The sequence below is a fragment of the Euprymna scolopes genome, chromosome 30, assembly GCF_053919585.1.
Source record: "Euprymna scolopes isolate OS-2025 chromosome 30, ASM5391958v1, whole genome shotgun sequence".
Taxonomy (NCBI): Eukaryota; Metazoa; Mollusca; class Cephalopoda; order Sepiida; family Sepiolidae; genus Euprymna; species Euprymna scolopes.
In genome coordinates, this window is record NC_136511.1 from 45547225 (window position 1) to 45568512 (window position 21288).

Genomic DNA, 21288 nt, shown 5'->3' on the forward strand with positions numbered 1-21288 from the left:
AATCTGGGCAACGCCGGTCACCCATGCTAGTAGATATATAAATCAAAATATGAAAAGTTATTTCATGTTGTATTCACATGCATTACTTGTGATGTGTGTGCATGTGTGTGTGTATATATATATATAACTTTGTCTGTCTGAGGAACAGTCTCTACCAAACTCCTCTGTTAATTGTTGGACTTGAAACTTGATATGTAGGGGATTTGAACATGTTGAAAAAAATTCGATTTGATTAATAGGTGTTTAGGGGTCCAAATTATTTTTAAAAAAATCGGAACTTGGCAGGTATAAGTCTTTTATAGTGCTCTTGTATGCATGCGCACATTTAAAAGTTAAACGTTATTTTTGCAATTTTGTATATGTACAGATACGGTTGGAGATCTATATTTTTCACCAAGTTCGTTACTTGAAACATTTGAAACGTTAATTTAAAATAAACATTTCCTTCATAATTTTGTTGTAAACATAAGAGACAATAATTATCACTTATTCAGATACATCGAGAGGAGAAGGGAGAGGCAGGGCGGGGAGAGAGAGAGGAATAGAAAGAGAGAGGGGGAATAGAAAGAGAGAGAGAGAGAGAGGGGGATAGAAAGAGAGGGAGAGGGGAAGATAGAAAGAGAGAGGGGGTACTGAGGGGGAATGACAGAAGGGCATAGAGAAAGAGGAGAGATAGAGAAAGAGAGGGAAAATAGAGAAAGAGAGGGGAGATAGAGAAAGAGAGGGGAGATAGAGAAAGAGAGGGAAAATAGAGAAAGAGAGGGAAAATAGAGAAAGAGAGGGAAAATAGAGAAAGAGAGGAGTGCAGAGAAAGAGAGGAGTGCAGAGAAAGAGAGGGGGTAAAGAAAAACTGTAAATATGAAGAAAATATTAAAGTCAGGACGAATGTTATTTTATAATGGAGTTAAAGGTAAAATCCACATGAAATCTAAGATAATGGCCGATAAAAGAAAAAAAAAAAAAAACACTAACCAACGTTCACCTTTTATATGATTCCTTTGAGCATCACTCAGCTTTATCCTTGACAGAGTACAAAATAGACTTCGTGGCTTAGTGGGGGGGGGTGCCCTTTTCTCTTCCCTGCAACCTCTCTTCCACAGGAGAGACGTTGCCAGCCTGTCTTTGTTTTATCGTTACTTCCATGGCAAGTGCTCGTCTGAGCTCCAATCACTGCACCCCCCTCGCCAATCTTTCACAAAAAAAACACCCGTCTAGCCGAAACCACTGTCAAAAATTTTCCCCACTCTTTATCTGTGCCAAAACCAAAACGTAGATTCCATGAACAAAGCTTTCTTAGAAGTGCACACCTGTGGAACTCTGTTCCGTTTGCCTGTTTCCCACCTGACTACAACCTGGATGTCTTCAAGTCCAACATAAATATATTCCTGATGAACCACTCCTCTTAAGTAAGACACTTTATCAAATCTCAACACTAACATACTGTACACGTAATAACCCTTATTCCCGAGTGGCTTCTGGGCCTTGATAAGTGGTGACCACCTTGTTAAAAAAAAAAAAATCTATAATCCAATGTCAATTTTTTTAAAACTCAGATGTTGCAAACAAATGCCTCATCATTATCAAAGTGAGAAGAGTGATAAAGGTTGGAAACGATAAAAAAAAAAAGAAAAAATGCCGACATCAGATTAATTGTGAGGCAAAGATTTGACCCTGGCGCACATGACAAAGTTGAAAGGCATTGGAAGATAATTGAAAACGAACGATTCGATGAGGATAATCTCGTCAACAATTTTCTTTCTTTTAATTAGAAAAAAGTTACAAAGATATTTATAAAAAAAAAACAAAAAAAAAAACAATGTCGACATGGCAGCATAAAAAGGGGCACACGAAAACTATTCATGCCTCAACACGTAAAAATTGAAGCCATTTACGGGTTTTACGAATTATGCACGCCAAATATATGACAAATGCTCCTGCTGGTTTTCTATTCGTGTGATACAACCTGGGATTTTTATGTCAAGACCAAGAAGCAACCAATTTGTAATTTATACCGACTGGCGTGCTGTTTATTCCTTTTTTTTGGCTAAAAATCTTTGTTACCCGCCCCCTGACCGACAAGGTGAAATTTGAAGGAATTAAATAATTTGTGTATATATATATATATATATATATATATATATATATATATATATATATATATATATATATATATATATATATATATATATACACACACAAACATTTACTATTAAGAAAAAATACACCGACTAAAAAAAATTTACAATTAAAAAAAGTAAACAAATCTTTTATTTTTTATGTCCGATTCGTATATATTTTTTTAAAACATTATCCTCAAATTTGAAAAAATAAAAAAGCTGTATTTTACAAAGATTTTAGCGCAAAAACACCCCAAAAATACAAACAAACAGAAGGAGCAGTTGTCGCACATTTGTTGTGCCTTAATTTGTCGCACATCAGTAGTAAAACTGGCCATTAACTGCCCATTCTCCAAATTTGGTTTGATTTTTTTTTTTTTACAGCATATCAACCCTTTTCAAGTTATTTTAATGTCGAATCTCGTAATTTTGAGAAAAAGTTTTCATGCTTCAAGTTCTTTATATCTTCAAATATTTATTCATGGTGTTTGGTTTGCTTGTTTTGTAGAGAAAAATGTATTTGTTTTTTGACTTTGCGAAACATGATTAAGCTTTGCAATGGGAAAGGAAAAAAAAAAGATCAATGTTTGGTGCATTTTAGGGCAGGGAGCCAGTATCATCAGACAGCCTGATCTGGTAACCTCATATCGCCGAGAAAAATGCCAAGGGATTTGACGTTTTATTGTTTTTAATGTAAGCGTTAATCGTTGCAAATAAATCTTACATCTCGCATGTAGATCTTTTAAAAATATTGAAGACGTCTCATGTTCGTCAATGGAAACAAGAAAAGGAAGGGAAAGAACGGGAGGTCAAAAACGGAAAAAAATGTTTATTCAGTTTAAATAAACAGGAAGAAGCAGGAAATATGAAGCGAGGAGATAGAAACACCATTGCTAATCGACGGCCATAAAGATTTGTGTAGATGTTGCTGGCTCTGGTTTGACTTGCTTGCAAAATAGAAAAAGAAATAAAACCATTCCTCTAATGACCTGTTCCTTATTGATTGCGGTGTAATGCTGATTCTGTGTAGTTCTAGGAGGTCCACTTTCCTAGGCTTTGCCTTCTCTCTTTGAGAATTGGGTTTATTGTTAATCGTCTAAGGCGCCTCTGCCATGGAATGTTGATTGAGCTGCACAGGCATTTTTTGCAAGTCCAGAATGCTTTTCTTCTGGGGTGCTGACTTTCAATCCTAGTGTCACATTCCTTGCGGTGGAAATGAAATAAATATCGAGAGGGAAGAAGGGAGTTGTATTGTAGTAACACGTTTGTTTTGGATGGAAGGGAATGGCTGTTTCATGCCTTTTTCAGTCATTTTTATACGTAAATGCTTATAAACATTAAATATAATTCCTACTTTAAATATAATTAAAATATCAATCACGTTCTGTTTTATATGTTGGCATGCATTGGACGGCTTTTAAAATGTTGACTTCCAAACTAACCTATCTCTGGCCAGGTCTTTATTTATCCCTCTTTCTTTAAAATCCATCGTTATCATTTATTAGTTTCATTTTTGCTTTCCTCTGTAAACTGAACCTGCTACCTCAACTGTTCTACATCTATTAACCCATGAACTCTCGTTCACTCTTCCAACCTGACCATACCATCAAAGTCTCCTGTTCTGCATGCATCTCCCTATAGTTTCCAGATTTAATCTTCCTCTGAGCTCATCAGATCTAAGTCTTTAAAACTCACATTAGACATTCTCATATCATCTCTCTCCATGCAACACATATCCTCAAGACTCACTGACCAGGTTTCAGTTCTATGTATAATTCACACTATGCACACGTACCCGATAGAGTCTTCCTTTGGTTGGCAAGGAAAAATATTAATTGAATAATAAATTTATATTCATAAAATTTTTAAGCAATTATAATTGATCAATTTTTGCAAGTGTTTTTTTTTTTTAATGTATTAACAAGTCACTGATTATTAAGGCCCAAAAGCCACTCGAGGTTAAAGATTAACGAGCTTGCTAGATGCATGGTGAAATAACACATTGAGGATTGATGACGATGCTTGAAATTGGGTCAAATTTTAAGGCTCAACAAGAATTTGTAAACATTAGACTTGAAAATAACCATGTTGTAGTCAGCTGGGAAGAAACCTCATGGTATTGCATTCCACACAGGGTGTTTTTGGAAAGAAACTTTACTCTTGGAAGTTTCATTTAGTTTTAGTTACACAGAGAAAGAAATTATTTGCAGTGGTTGTAGCTAGACAAGTTTTTTCTTTGAATATTTTACAAAGGCGAAACCACAGATGTAAGTTCAGATGAGTACTAACTTTTCAAGTTTTAAATCTAATAGGTCCAACTTTGTCAACTAAGCTCCAACCCCTGTCCCATCGCCACAATGTTGCATCTCTGTGCCTATTTGAGTGGAACGTGCTGTGATGAACTCGTTGCACTTGTGCCCGCTCGACGTACATATCCCAGACAAACCTGCTAAGCAACAAAATCTCACCCCTTTACTGTTGAGGTCCCCAAATGCCAGAAAGCTTTCTATTCTAATTGTTTCTCCCCCCGAACAGCAAGACTTTGGAATTCCCTTCCTGCTACCTGCTTTACCGGCTACTGGTATGTAGAAATTCAAATGTAATGTGAACCAACATTTTGTTAATCTTTACTAAGCATGTTTTTTTACACAGGCATCACCACATTATCAAGGCCAAGAGGCCACTCAAGGATGAGGATTAAAGAGTGTACAGTAGAAATTGGACAATATAGTAATCATTAGTAATGAAAATTCGGTAAATTTGTTAACTTATATGGAACGGCTCATCAAGAACTTATTTACGTTAGACTTGAACACAACCATATTGTAGTTAGCTGGAAAGCAGGAAAACGGAAGACAATTCCACAGGTGTGCAGTTCTAAGAAAGAAGCTTTGTTCATGGAATCTACGTTTAGGTTTAGGCACAGATAAAGAGTGGAGGGAATTATTGATAGTGTTTTCAGCTAAACGAGTGTTTCTTGTGAAAGTTTGGCGAGGGGGGACCATACACTGAAGCTCAGTCGAACACTTTCGATGAAAATAACGATACATCAGAGACAAACTCGCAACATCTCTTCTGTTCTCAAATATAGCTCCTTTAGGCGTGAACGTAAGTATAAAAAAAAAAAGAAAAACAGAAAAAAATAAGAAAGAAAATCGATTCTGTTAACTGTGAATGATAGAGTGCTTTAAATGGCAACAGTTCTCCAACTCAAGGCGTATTTGACTCATACAGGTAATGAGATACCGTCTTGAGTAGTAGAAAGATGGAACTATCTTTCCAGCTACCTTAGTTTTGATATAAGTATCCCATTTCAAATCCGGAGTGTAAGTCAGTCTGAAAAGCTTATTAAAACAAGTTTCAATCAATTCCAATTAAGCAAAAAGAGGATCCGAGCATTGGTGGTGAAAGGAAAGATGCTTGCTTGTCTTTGCATTAAAAGTAACCAATCACTTGTTTCCTCATCGCATCTCATACTCAAGGTCAGAAGAGAAAGAATTAATGCTCTTCGAAAGAAACAGGGAAATCAAACAGTCAAACTTGTAACTAATTTTTCCCCTCATGGAGAAAAAAGCAAGCGAACAGGGACTAGTTGAGAGAGAGAGAGAGGGAGAGAGAGAGAGAGAGAGAGAGAGAGAGAGAGAGAGAATCAAAGAGTCATAACTAAACAGATGAAATAATAATTGGTGCAGCCTTTAAAATGGTTGCCCCCCCACCCCACCCCACCCTTTTTTTTTTAAGATTAAATGCAAGAGAATGCTTTTCGGAGGTTGGTGACTAAGTCATGTTATTATAGCCCAGGTATGCCAATACAAATGGACACCTGAAATCCAAATAGAAAACACTCATTCGACTTGATAAAAATAAATCTACGATCAAAATAATATTTATGATTTCAGGCTCAAAAAAAAAAAAAAAAAGAAAAAAAAAAAGCCAATTCTCAAGGCCACCATTGAGGTCCATTATTTGAAGTCGGTTCTTTCAAGATTTACTGTTTATAGAGGGTAGTCATTCTTTCAACAAAATAACCAGAACGGTTTCCGTATGTTTAACCCCCCCTCCCCCCCCCCCAAAAAAAAAACCCAGTCTTAATCTTTAGGGCAACGACTGACTAAATGCTTGCTTTCTTAGGGATTAAAAGGGACGCTTATTTTTCTATTTGCCCCTTTTCTGTCACATTTTTTGCCCTTTATTGTATGTTTAACCTGAGTGCGATCACAAAAATAGAAAAGGGGTCAATAAACTTGGCAAGTGAAGTATAAACAAGATTGTTTTTGTATTATTCGAACTATTGTTCTCATCTTCAGTATCATTCGTACAACGTTTCAGCCGAGGCAACTGCCGACCTTCTTCAGATGTATCTTGTCGAACTAACGAATCTTTTAGTCGTATTCGAAAATCTGCACAGAATTTCTAATGTAACCCTTTATTTAATCCACGGAGGTAACATGCTCTTGTCCCATCAGCCAGGATTGGGTAGAAGTCTTAAGTAATTCACAATTGTATTCTTAAAATTGCATTCACTGAGAAATGAACCTTCAACCTCTATAAGAGTGTCACTGAATTTCACCTAGTACTTTCATCCATTACACCAGTTGAAACATTGTGCAAATAACACTCAAGATGAGAACAGTAGTCGCAATAGTCCAAATCATCAATCCTCATCTGGGGCTTTACATTGCGAGTGAAACAGTCGCATTTGCGAGTGATTTTTCGAAGTGGCGACTAGAAATAATGAAACGCTTATCTTTTGGCGATTGTATTTCTTTCACTGACAATCTTCCAAAACTCACTAGGGAGAGAAAAATATCTTTTTTTTTTTTAAATTTTTTTTTTTTTAATAAAACGAACAAAGTTAAATTATTTAAACAATAAAAGTTTAATAGAATATACACTGTTTTTATGAAGGCTATTTTAAAAAAAAAACATCTGGAGAAATTAGAATGTTTATACCTTCAAGTATCAACATAAAATTTGTTGTATATTTAGGATTACACACAATAAAAAAATGCAGAAAAATCTTTATGATGTACATACTCGTCACAGAACGAAGATGTCATATTCTAAAAATCATGTGAGTTTGGCTAGTAACTTTTCTATTTGGCTAGTAAACGAAAATATTTACTTGTCAAAGGTCAACTGAAGATAAATTTGTCCATAGAGCTCTGTCATCTCAAAAATTCAGAAACAAAAATTTTCTTCATGAAGAGACATTGGAAATATTAAAATTAACAGCGCCGCATACGTCTTCTGTGCCTTCCATCTTAATGTTGTCTGCCTTAATGCCAGCCATACATTCCTGGGCCACTCCAAACTATTGGAAACAATCTACCTTGTCTTTCGCATCTAGTTTATATTATTTGGATGATTCTGAATGCTTTTCCCATCTTGAGCGTTTATTCGTACAATGTTTCGGATGATGTAACCTCCAACCTTTTTCAGGTGTATCTCGTTAAACTTGGGGGAATCTGCACAGAATTTCTAACAGAACCCTTTATTTAATCCACGAGGGTACCATGCTCTCATTTAATCAGACAGGACTGGCCAGAGTTTACAATTAGTTGAAATGTTATGAAAATATGACACTTAAGATGAGAACAGTAGTCCAAATAATTCATATTATCAATTCTTATCTAAAAAAATTCAGAAACAAAAGTTCCTTTTTCTTTCTTTTTTTTTTTTTTACTAATGAGTCATCACTTGTCAAGGCTAAAAGTCACTCGAGGAAAAAGAAAGTACCAGTGAAGAATCCGTTCTTGACAATCAGCCTGACAGATGCAGCGCCAGAAACTTACACAGTACTGTTGGACTGAGGTACACCACCTGGGATTTACCTAGGAAGTTCATCCTCCCAGGCCTTGTCCTGCAAATAATGGAATTGCACTAGACTCCGTTTCCACAAATCTAGCAAGGGAACTTTCTTCATTCAGAGAGTGAGGGGGATCCAACACAACAACCACTGATCAACACGTTGGTCTTGATAACATCTCCAGGACAAGATCACTGTGTAGTATCTGTTTTGATGCTACACTGCACCTTTTCTGTCCTCGATCATTGGAGGAGAAATCCTTCTAGACTGAGGCAATTTAAATTTTTGTTTCTATCCAGAGTGGCCTATTTTGGAGAGCTGGATTTTCTCCACATTAAAAAACAGACCTTGGGGAGGAAAGTAAATAGCAACATTCACTCTCAGAACTTTACATCTCATAGCATCCCTTCAAGTGTTTCAACTTAACACGATAGGTCTTCTGTTGTTTCACAGGCAGTTACTATATCAGCACACAGAGTCTTTTCCAGATGACCTGCATAAAACTCCCTGGAAAATAATTCTAAGACACAAATGAAAACAAAAATGGACTCTCAACCTTGTAATATGCAACATTCTCCACAAGGTGATAACTATTTGATATTCAAAAAGTTTTTTTTTTAATTAATTTTATTTTTTTTTTGCAAAGTGTGGACAGACGAACGGACGAGGGTGAATTTCCACCGTCCTTTTATCAGGGAACCAAAATGAAAAAATTAAATGTTAGATTTCTGGGTCTGCTTTTCTAGGGATGGCTTTGAACAAACCTTTCACATAACAAATGATCGCTTAACAAGAGTAGGTGCATGTCGAAATTTGAGTCTGGTAAGCAGGTAAGATGGGAGGTGGTGTACTGACACGGTAAAATTACATTTTCTATCAAAGTCAAACAAACATTAGTTTTTTTTTTTCTATTTTTTTTTTTTTCATGAATTCCCAGATTTCTTTTTGAGATCCTGGCTTGAGAAAACATTCGCGCCAGCAGGTCAACTTGTAAATATCCATCCAAGTAAATGAAACAAAAACATAAAAGGTTTAGAAATTGTTGTCACCCAAGTCATCTGAAAAATCCTCATACCCCATCACAGTTTCCACCCATTACCTGACAGATTTACCTGTCTTTGATGGCTACGGATTTATATAGATCAGTCAATGTACACTGAGATTGTATGACGCATGGCAATGATGAAAACAGGCAAATATTGTGAAAAATCTTTGAATGCGGAAACCAATGCACATGACTAACAAACGTTTATTGAAAAAACAAAAAGTGAAAGAAACAAACAAAAAGAAAAAAAGCAAAAAAAGCAAAAAAAAAAAAGCAAAAGCAAAGCAAAAAAACAAAAAAAAAAAAAAAAAAAAACATATGGACCGAAAAGAACTGAAACTGCCCGAAATTCCATGAACTGATACCGACCCATCATTGGGTGAGGGGACCCTCATTCATGTGGTAGCACCAACCTTGGCTGACACCACACAAAATGGCCATAAAGGGTCAAGGAAGATGAAAAGACCAAGGAGAAATAGCACCAAACAGACCTCCACTGGAAGAGTGAAAATTTTAGAAAAGACAAATGGTCGTTGGTGGTGAGAAATCAAGTTATAAACAGTGCGCAATTGCCAATAACGATTTCTGTGAAAACTATGTTATGGCCTCTGATTAGTTTTCAAAAGACAATGGATACCTCCTGTAAGGTTGTCTGCTCTTGTGATTGTGAAGCAAGAGTTTCAGCACAATCTCCAGATACACCTTTCCAAGAGTCAGTACTGCTTGATTCCAGTGGCAAGAAGAAACTTTGAAGCAATGCCAAGATAAGCAGAGAGCACATGGAACATTCCCAAATAGTCACCCATTTTAGTACTGACCAGGCTCAATGTTGCTCAACTTTTATCATTTAATGGGAATCGGTGTGTCAACATGATTAAGGAAAATCATTGAGTGCAGAAGCCAGTCTCTTACCAGTTATGAGAGAGTTGAAATAGAAATAGAACCCCTAAAAATATACAGACAGAATATTATGCATTACAGAAATCCAAGGGAACTGAAATTGCTCCAGATCTCATAACCCTCACCTTCGGAACACTATGGCAAAAACGTTAAGTATTTTTTAAAAAACTAATCCTAAATGTTTTTATGTTACCTTGTTTTTAAACTTGTTTTTCTTGTTTTATTTATGTATTTTGTCTGTATTCTCCTGTCTTATCTGTCACCCCCCATGCTACAAAGTAAATGTTGGAGCACTAATCTCTGTTTGTACTACACAAAATAATCATGAAGGGCCAAGAAAAGGCGAGTGACTAAGTAGGGTATAAATAGGCAGAAAGCTATTCCTCTTATTTGCTCCATCTGCTGGGGTCTTTAAATCCTACTTGGTCCGCTGGGAGAGTGCAGAGACTACTGAAATCCTGGGAAAGTTCATTGTCAATTGACTTACAGAGAAAAACAATATTTGTTATAAGAGAGAAATTAATGGTAAACAGCTGTTGCGATAATGCAAAGCGGTTTGCAATGTTTATTAAAAGTGGAGAGTGCTGGAAATCTGAGGAGACTACTCATATCCCAAGTAACATCACCTTTGCTTTTTTTTTTTTTTAATAATGACATTTGTAAATACTCCTAGTGAGTAATTCATGATGATTAAAAGAGTAATGCTTTACAGGTTTTCTCATGGCACAGCTGACTGCCATGACCAGGCCTATTTACAAATGTTTGATTTTCAAAAATTTTGGAAGGAAATTAAGTTAACCCTAGGAGTCAAACCCTATATCTGCCGATGCTGCAACTTTGCCTGCTAAAGTTAAAGTGCACCTAGAGTAGGATAGAGTTGACCAATGACCTCCCCTCTTCCACTTTTCATTACAACTCTAATCATAGACATGACGGCCATTTATCAAAACCTCCATCTTTGTTTTCCAATCAATAATCCACAACAAAAAGCAAGGGAGATAACTCTAAAAACTTAACAGAACACAACTCTTTTCATCTCAATACAAATGCAGACAACACCCATCATCACAACTCCCAATACTTTTGAGGGCCTTGTGCCTTATTTTTTTAAAACCCCAACTATATTTTTTAATAAATAAATAATTAAAAGTACAGTACCTGTTCTTTGTAAAAGGAGCAGAAATCCTTCCAGACTGATGGAGAAGGGGATGGATTTTCCCTGCATTAAACTCACTGAATATGGGTGTGGGGCCATTATTTAACACCACAAGGGTGCTACTCATGGCCATGTGGCATCCAATAACGGATACTAATCGAACTGATGACCTCCAACTGTAGTCACTCGTCAGAGTAGAGGTGCTCCAATGCCTCTGCACACTCACCTTCAGACGTGTGTGCAGATTGAAGTGCTTTAAGTAAAAGTTGATATTTAGAAGCGTATCAACAGGTCTCTCAAATGCTCCAGCCCCACTCCTTCAGACATCCATAAATTTCAGTGATATAAATGGATTTTAGTTTTTTGTTTGTTAGTTTTGTTCTTTTTTTTTTTTTTTTTAATGTTTTAACTGTATTATTGCTATAACTGGAATTTCCACATAATTAAAACATCCTTGTAGATAGATAGGTAGGTAAAAAGGAGCAATAAAATTAAAACATTTATTAGTAAAGTATTTATATTGTACCAGTTTATAGTTGTAGGTATGTAAGTACTGCCTTTAGTGTGTGCGTGTGTGTGTGTGTGTATATATATATATATACACACACACACAAGACCAGCCGTGACCTGTTTGGTGAGTATTCGGTATATGTTTTATTAACTACCTCTCTTTTTTCTCTCTTATAATGATTATAATAATAAAAAACTTGACAAGAAAAAGGCAATGGAGCTAGATAAACACTTATATTGTTAACATCCCTTTTTAATGTGTATAAAACTGAAGTTTTACGTTTAAATAAGCGTAGTTTGTCAAATGTTGAATCATCTATCAATCTACTATTATAGAAAAGGAACTTTCCGTGTGTGTGTGTGTGTGTGTGTGTGTGTGTGTGTGTGTGTGTGTGTGTGTGTGTGTGTGTGTGTGTGTGTGTGAGTGAGAGAGAGAGAGAGAGAGAGAGAGAGAGAGAGAGAGAGAGAGAGAGAGAGAGAGAGTTTGTTCTCCATGGACTTGAAAACGGGTGGATTGATTTTTATCAAATTTCACACGAAGGTACTTTATCTGCCTGGCAGTGCTCTTAGATGGGTTTTATATCAGAATGTCTCTGATTGGTATCGATAAACGAAATGATCTGATGAAAGAAGGCACAGGCGATTTTGGCCACAACCTAACATCTCAAGTGAATTTGATTGGTTGGTTGGTTGTTTTTGTTTTACGGCACATCAACACTTTTCAGGTTATTTAATGCCGAATCCAGTGATTTTGAAGAAAAACTTTTTAATAGAATATATTTGTTTTTTTTTTTTCAAGTTGGTTTCTATTTAACTCATAGTTGGGACCCTAACAGGTACTACCACTCCGAGTCAAGGTGGACCTTGGAGCAATGGCAATTAAAGGGTGGCTTCACACTCCCCAAAGCTTGCAAGTTGGGGCCTCACCATCAGATATAGTTTAAGGTCAATATCCAAGATCAAAAGTGCATTTGAGAATGTGTGAGTGTGTATATATTAGTCCTCGCGCGAAAGAGCAAGACACAAAATGTTTAAAATAATAATAGAATAACAAAGACTTCCGCTGGCAAGGACTACTATTGACCGTAACCAGTTATACAGTCCTTTTGAAATTTTCATCTCTATTTTTTTCGTTATATACTGAATATTTGTTAATGAAACCTATATGAAATATGTTCCTTATTAAATTTTAAAGATTTTCTATTCTGAAAGAAGTTTTAAAAAATTTAATCTAAATAAGTTATTTTAAAGGTTTTGTTAAAAAAATTCAGATTTTCTCATTATTCAGACCTGTATTACAAAGAGGGAGTTGCAAAAAATGAATTGTGGTGTGAGGAGAAATACAAACTGAAATAGAGAGGAGTTTTAAAATATAATCTTAAAAAGATAAGATACAAGTTAGAAAAGCATTTCATTCAAGGCATGAAAATTGTTAAACAATGTTTTTACTATAACCTTTAAAAATAAAGGTACAAGATTCAATTTGAAATTTATTTATCTTCAAAGTGAACTTTTATAAATTTTACAAAGTAAGGTATAAAAATTTAATTTAAATTGAATCAAAAAATTACCTTGGATTTATTTTATGTAATATACATTTTGTTGCAATTTAAAAACATTATCTTTCATCTAGCAATTAATGATATAGATATAAAAATTTCAATGATTTTTTTAAAAGTGCGACAGAATGTACATTACATAAAATAAATCCAAGGTAATTTTTTTTCTGTATGTCCGTCTGCTTGTGTGAGGAACTGTCTACCAAGTTACTCTGTCAATTTTTGGTTTGTAGACTTGAAACTTTATATATAGGGAATTGGTACCTGTGGAAGACATTCAATTTGGTTTTTAGTTGGTAAAAATAGCTGCTAAGAGGTCAAAATTGGAAAAAATGTAACTTGGCAGGCATAAGTCAACTAAACGAGTTATTTCTACACATATGCAAATATACATTTATATTTTTAACAGTGTTATTTTTTTTTAAGTTTTTGGATGCATAAGGATTTAGATGACTAAGGTTGGAGCACTAAATGTTTCGGTTTCGATTCTAGTTGATGGCAACCAAGTCAGATATTTAAAAAAAATCTTTTGAAACTACTACTATATATTGGGTACAATATAATAATTCTAAAAGAATTGACTCTATAATAATAAATACAAAATCTGCAGGAATTAAAATTTATTTAAGTGTATTCTACAACCGGTTAACGCTGGTCAGCCTGATAATTTATTAAACAATTTTGAACCAGATTCAAATATATATATATATATATATATATATATATATATATATATATATATATATATATATGTATGTATGTACTAGCAGGGAGATCCGACGTTGCCCAGGATTGAATGATGATCAACGAATATTTCACACTCTTATATTTTTATTGTTATTGAAATCCGTGAAATAATCCGGGAGGAAGCTTCACATACCTCCATGTAGTAAAATTATTTGATATAAACTTCTTTCCAGTTAAAAAAAAAAAAAAAAAAGAAAAACATTAAGAAATTTACGTGCTGGGTTTGAACCTACAGATCACGTCATGCAAAAAAAAAAAAAATAATAGTATTATAATCTTACAAATGCCTGTAAAGTTTCATGTAGTTTCGTCGCACAAAACCAAAGATATTTTAAAAAAGGACTGATAAAGTGTCAAAATTGAAAAATTGGTTTGTGTATGTGTGTGTGTGGAGGGGGGATCCGGATTTTTTTTTAATCTGTTTTTCAACTGTTTCACGACTGTGCATGCACGAACCGTTCACATTATACTGAGAATAAGTAGGGTTGAAAACACTATTTAAAGAACGTACTTCTTTAATCGTTGTTATCATACTTGACTCACTGTCTTTAGGTTTCGATCTCAGTTCGAGTATTTTTTTTTTTTTTACTTAAAAGTAATGAACTGCTTAGAAAAAAATACTTGAATGCACTTGTCTCCGTTTCTTTCCGTTTTTTTTTTACTTATAAGTAATGAAGAAAGTCTGTTTCGTTCCGTTTTTTATACTTATTTTTTTTTAAGGAATTTAACGTTACGTTTAATACCGGGCAACGCCGGGTCCGTCAAGTTATATGATAAAAAGAAATACCCTACATTTTTCTTGTTTGATTTTAGTAATGAACAGAATTTAGTTCTCATCGTCTTGTTAGCTCAGTATGAATAAAGGAGGATCAATTTCCACAGTTTATTACAGGACCTCAGATCCACCTACGTTGTCATCACAGGGCATCAGAAATGCCCCAGATATTTATCGTTTGATTTTAGTCATGCACACAGAGCTTAGAAGATGAAACTCGTTCTCAACGCCTTGTAAAACAACTGCGAAAAAAAAAAAAATGCTCCATCAGCAGAAATATTAGTTAAAAAAAACAAAAAACAAAAAGATATATGGATTTTAAAGCACAAGACATGTAGAAATTGGGTTGCAGGTAAATGTTTGCAAAGCTAGAATCATGTAAATAAAATCCTCAGCTGTCAATTTGAGGAGATAAAAACAAAAATGTACAGAAAAAAAAGTCACTTGGGTATAAATTGAAGTGAGGTAAGAATGTTTTAAAATTGTGCAGCTGTTAGATCAGTATCATAAAAGAGGATGGGGGCCATTTTTTATGGATAGGCATCATAGAATTATAGAATGTCAGATACATCTGCGTCGACGGTCGCCGGACCTCAGGTGCACGCGCGTCGACGGTCGCGGGACCTCAGGTGCATTCGGACCAGATCCACCCGTCAAAGTTTTTAATCCAGCCTGTGGAGCTCTTATGAAAAACAAAAAATACTCAGGAAATATTTAAAAACGGAAATGTATGAAAATAGTGTGGTGGTTTTTCTTTTTGTTCAGAAAAGGATTAAAAGAATGAGGTTTGGGAGAAACAGTTTCAATAAAATCAAAGCTAATAAAACAAAATTGTATAAAACATACCCAGGTCATTTTTTTTTTTAATTATTTTGACCTGCGTAGCTCTAAAAAAAAAAAAATTTAACATAATGGCCCTCTGTTCGTAAACTTTGGAAACCTCTGCTCTAGGTTTCACAAAAATGCAAATCTTACTTCTTGAATTCTTAAGAGTTTCAAAACCTTCGACACTGAAGCCATGCATTTAATGCCAACAATTAATTATTATATTGTATAAGATTTCCCTTAGATGTTATTTAATGCCGCTAATCACATGAGAAAAGTGAGAAATGAATATCGTTCAGAATACAGATTAAATCCTTTCTTAGTGATTCACAAAAAAAAAAAACATAAGTAAAAAGCAGAAAAAAAATGTAAAAAGAACGGTGTAACATGAAAGGTGAAGAAAAAAGGACCCCCCCAAAAAAAGTGAAAAAATAAGGCGTGTAAAATTTTTTTAAAAAATGATAAATCTTTTAAAAAAATTTTTTCACGTCTTAAATAAAATTTTTTTTAAAAATTCACGTCTTTTTTTTTTTTTAAATAAGTAAAAAAAATAAGGCGGTGAACAATTTAAAGGTGTGAAAAAATAAATTGTGAAAAAAAAAACATAAGTAAAAAAGCAGAAAAAAATGCAAAAAGAACGGTGTAAAATGAAAGGTAAAGAAAAAAGGATAACAAAAAAGTGAAAAAATAAGAGGTGTAAAAAAATTTTTAAAAATGGTTAATCTTTTTTAAAAAAATTTTCACGTCTTAAATAAAAAAATTTTTTAAAAAATTCACATCTTTTTTTTTTAAAATAAGTAAAAAAAATAAGGCGGGGAAAAATTTAAATGTGTGAAAAAATAAATTGTGAAAGAAAAAAAAAGGGAGGAGAGCGATTGTTAACCCTCCATTAGTCACCTGGGTGTTCCAAACATGGTTAGTCTCATGTGATGTTTATACACCCCCCTACAAAAATGTTTATAGTCTTATTATTTTGTAAAATGTAATTATCCAGCTGGTTCAGGATATAACTACAATCCCTGTCGAACGGTTTGATTCACTTGTATCTTGTTGATATCAATATAAAAAAATAAATTATAAAACTAAGGAAAAAAATTGAAAAAATCTTATAGTTAGATCGCATTTTTTTTTAAATATACACATGTTTGTGCTACTTTTTTTAATATCTATTATGAACATAAAATGTTTCTAAAATTTGAAATAGCAAAAAAAAAAAAAAACAAATGAATATGTGCTCTTAAATATAAACATTTTATGTTTCCATAAATTGAAATAGCGGGTTGGTATTACTATACACATAGATTCGAAAAAAAGTTGTCAAAAAACAAATATATAATAAATAAATGTTATCAAAGGCAAGATAAGTTACTTTTCTACCTAACTGGATAATCTTTTGGTGTTTTTATTTTATGTAACATATTTATTCAACTCGAAAAACAGTGTTTTCCGATGTATTTGAAAATTACAAATGGCGCCAGACTCTGTTGAAAACAGTAAGTTTGGGAAAAGTAGTTAAAAATTAAAAAAACTATACAAAATACTCTTAGATACTCGCTCAATATGTTATCATGACATAGGTGGACATATATTCGGTGGGTTTTTAACAGCATTTTGTATAATTTTTAGTTGTAACTCATTTTCACAAACTTACCGTGTTCAACAGAGTCCGGCGCCATTTGTAATTTTCAAATACATCGGAAAACACTATATGTTTTTCGAGTTGAATAAATATGTTACACAAAATAAAAACACCAAAAAAGTATACAGTTAGGTAGAAAAATAACTTCTCTTGTCTTTGATAATATTTATTTTTTATATATTGTTTTTTGACAACTTTTTCGAATCTATTTGTACAGCAATATAAACCCAAAATAGCAAGAAACATGAATACGTGCTCTCAAATGTAAACACATAATGCTTCCATAAATTGAAGTAGCAAGAAAAATGAATATGAGTTTATTACATAAACATTACCTTTCAATTTGATTCACCTCCAAGGAAAACTCAGATACAACTGCGCTATACAACGTGTGTTATCCTCTCACTGAGTCAGGAAAGTACTGGGAAGGAGGATAAGAAATAAGTTGCCAACTAGGAATAATAAGCATTTAAGCAAAGTTGGGGCGACAAAACACCCTATGGGACTAACGCAGGGTTTTAACTACATTGAAATAATCTATAGAAATTTATTTTTCATGCACCATACTATACTGAAGCGGCACAGCCTAAATGGGTTGAGCCGGCTTCCTCCATAGGAGGAAGTTTCATGGACGCATGAAATTCACAAGCAGTCCCCAGTCATATGTACATCTCCATCAGGGAGAAATGACGACATGTAAATTTCACAGGATGTTTGAAATCAAAAGACTTATTGAAAACTAGCCTGGGTGCCCGGCGTTGCCCGGGTGTTTGGAGATAGGTGTTGAGCAAAAAGAAAAAAGTGGTAGTAGGCAGGCAGGCTCGAACCCGTACCACGAAGGAGAAAAAGAACGCAAAAAAAAAAAAAAAAAGATAAAGTGACGTCTTTGCCGTTGCGTCCATCGCCAAACCGGAAGTGGCAAAGATTTCAAATTAAGGCTAGTCAATTGAAAAGAGGGGATGACTTTCGAAAATATCGGTGAAAAAAGCGATCCTTCTTTGTAGAAAAGCGCTGAGTTAAGGGCGAAGGAATTGATGTTTTTAGCCAATTTTTCGATATTTGTCGCCTGAAGAGTCGAGATTCAAAATTATACGAATCTCGTGAAAATCCGTCACCTCTGTTGATAGTTTTAGGTAGACATACAAACATACATATATACATACACTTAGACAGGTGAGATTTATATTATAGAAGATATCAAAGATATCGTAAAAACTGACACAAATTATATATATATATATATATATATATATATATATATATATATATATATATATATACATATATACACTACTAAAAGTACCCATCATTGACTGGGGTCAAAAACAGCCTACAGAAAATGGACTCTGATTTATGAAAGTATGATAGGTTATGAAAAGGAAGAGTTGTAAAGAGATAACTTCGAATTTTAGGGTATCAAAACCAAAGCAAAATATGATGAAAGTAAAAATAAAATAGATAAACCTCATAATTTATTATTCCATACCTGCTCACACTGAAACATTTATCACAATATTCTGTGGATCTATATTAAAAAACCTTGTTAAACTTTGTGACATATTTCCATTCTATGGAGGTCAGGTGCGAACGAACACCCCATAATTTTATTATACCATATTTCTTCAAACTGAAACATAATTATCAAAGTATACTTACGCAGATAGATTTCCATTCTATGGAGGCCAGGCGCGAACGCAGACCCCACAATTTTATTATACCATCCCTATTTAAGTTAAAACATACTTATCAAAGTATTATTATGTACATCTATATCAAAAACACTTGTAAACGTTTTTTTTAATTTTTAAACTTTTTATTTCCATACTTTGTGGACCAGGCGTGTACGCAGACCCCACAATTTTAATGAATCATCATTATGCCAGATCGAACATACCCATTCCTGTGTCTCAATACATCTATCATTATATGTGATCAGTTTTCTATAATAGTCAACTATATAGGAGCCCATTCGTGACCAGACACACACACAGATATTCAGCTTTATATATATATATATATATATATATATATATATATATATATATATATATATATATATATATATATATAAGAAAATCGACAATTTTCTTACCTCCGTTTGGCACAGGGACAAACGAGACGTAACAGAAGACAAAAAGAGTGCATTACACCAATTTTTCAGAGAGGGATTGTCCGGTTGAGTAAGAAATCCAGCCTTTGCCATCGCAAACAAAAGTCACTAGCGCGCATAAGAAATATAACCAACTATTTCAACGTTCAGAGAACACTGCTCATAAAAAGGATATTCATTCTGTATTGTTTTTAAATTTTCAGGAAGTTGGCATCCTGTAATGGAGGGGGGGGGGCTATCACATCAATAGTTTTTTTTTTGTTTGTTTATTTTTTTTTTCTCCAAATAATCTTAATAGCCGTTTTAACAAATAAACAAGAATTTTCACAGGCAAGAATAGATCGGCTTGTTTGAAGGATTATGACCTAAATTTTTATTCCGTTATCAAAGTGAATAGGAAATGCAGGCTTAGACATTTTGTCCGATTCGTATCACATGGCAATCCCTTTAAAGAGACTTTTACTATGTTTTTAAGATGACTAAGTACAAGCTGAACTGTGTCCGTAAATAAGACGTACGTGCCCCTTAATTCATCCGGGGTTGTAGGGACGCTGCATTATTACTGTCAGCGACCATTCCTCTCCAGACTCGGAGCACACACAACACCTGGCATTACTAAAGTCACTTCTGCATTACACGAACGGCACCATTGTTAGAGGGCGATAACTCCAATTACTTCTTGGTCAAATAACACGGCAACTAAATAACAAACAAGATTTTTTTTTTCCGAACACAAAAATATTTGAAAACCAAAACAATTTATTGTATAAAAATGTATCAATATATAATTGCAAAAAAAAAAAAAAAAAAAACATTTATTGAAAATTCTGCGTAAGAAAATATAATTTTAATAAAACATTTTTTGAATTAAAGCCACATTAGATCCCAACCCCCGAAACATTTTTTGAATTAAGGTAAAATTAGATTTTTTTTTTGAACAATGTAATAATTTAAACGAATCATTTTTCGAATTAAAGTAACATTGAATTTTTTTTTTTTACATTTTTTTTTTCTGAAACATTTTTTGAATTAAAGTAAAATTGTCACTGTAACAAAATAGTTTTAATTGTTTCTGTGGCACTTGTTGAAGAGTCAACATGAACTTTGTTGACTTATTGTCACTTTTGAATCAGGTTGAAATTTTACAAGGGATAAATTAATCTTATTTGTTCGAACACATCTTCCACGGGATTCTTTGACCGAAAAGCGCCACCTCGTGACAGTTTAGCGAAACGTACCAAAAAAGAAAAAAAAAAAAAAAAAGAAAGTGCCTTACTATATGGTCACCATTTTAGTATTGGCCAGCCTCAACGTTGCTTAACTTCGGTGATTTAACAGGGAACCGGTGTGTCACCGTGATAATATCATAGGAAAAACATTCAAAATGCAAGCAAATGATAAAGGACAGTTATGTTCTTATGTTCAGTTAAAAGTTCAAAACTACTAACCAAAGACCTACAAAGTTTATATTTTCTTGATCGATGTTGCCTCCGATATTTAATATCTAAAATTTAGAAAACATTTATCTAGAAGTGTAAGCCATGTTTAGTTTCAGAACAGTTTCCGATGGTTCGTTGTTCTATACAAGTCTTGAGAGGTGACTGGTTTGCAGTAGACAGAGCAGTTTCCGATGGTTTGTTGTTCTACACAAGTCTTGAGAGGTGACTGGTTTGCAGTAGACAGTTCTCAAGTTGGAATCCACAGAGCAAAAGATTCTTCCGGTGTTGAGACGGGAAAAGCATATGCGAAATTGCTACAGAAAGGTTTAATATTTATGGAGCAATTCTGGTTTCTGATTGGTTGGTAGCATAACGGGAATTAATTCGATTCGTCAGTTCCCAGCAGCATCGTTTATAAATAGAATCTCCTGACTATGTGGAATCATACCCCATTATGGTCCAAAATATTGTAACAATTTATTCTTTGATGTTAAACGGGTGGAGGAGGCGTCAACTAAAATGGTTCGGCTAGGTAACAAGAGGAGAGAGGCTTGCTAAAACTCCAGTGACTTACTAAGTGCTCCAGAAAACAGTCAGAAGATGAATTAAGAGGTGAAGACAGAAGATGGGAAGACAATATCACAGAATGGAGAGAAT

The 21288-nt window shown here is 34.1% G+C and overlaps 1 protein-coding gene and 1 long non-coding RNA gene across 7 annotated transcripts in view; both read right to left on the reverse strand.

The window, feature by feature from the left end:
* The window catches only part of LOC145254784 (uncharacterized), a 371478-nt gene that overhangs the window by 68954 nt on the left and 281236 nt on the right, over positions 1-21288 (reverse strand). Inside the window, exon 1 of one of the 6 annotated variants that reach the window (XM_080113564.1) lies at positions 19175-19554. The exons of 4 other annotated variants lie outside the window; for them this stretch is intronic. In XM_080113564.1, coding sequence (XP_079969690.1) covers positions 19175-19285 — 111 coding nt within the window. In that variant the 5' untranslated portion in view covers positions 19286-19554. Of the gene's footprint in view, positions 1-11029; positions 12687-19174; positions 19555-21288 lie in introns of those variants that run through there. One more of the 6 variants, XM_080113569.1, reaches the window with a different exon arrangement.
* LOC145254785 (uncharacterized) lies at positions 6922-11020 on the reverse strand. The gene is made up of 2 exons (XR_013863803.1): positions 8378-11020; positions 6922-8347 (listed from the first exon to the last, which is right to left on the reverse strand). It is a non-coding gene; the product is annotated as an uncharacterized LOC145254785 (long non-coding RNA).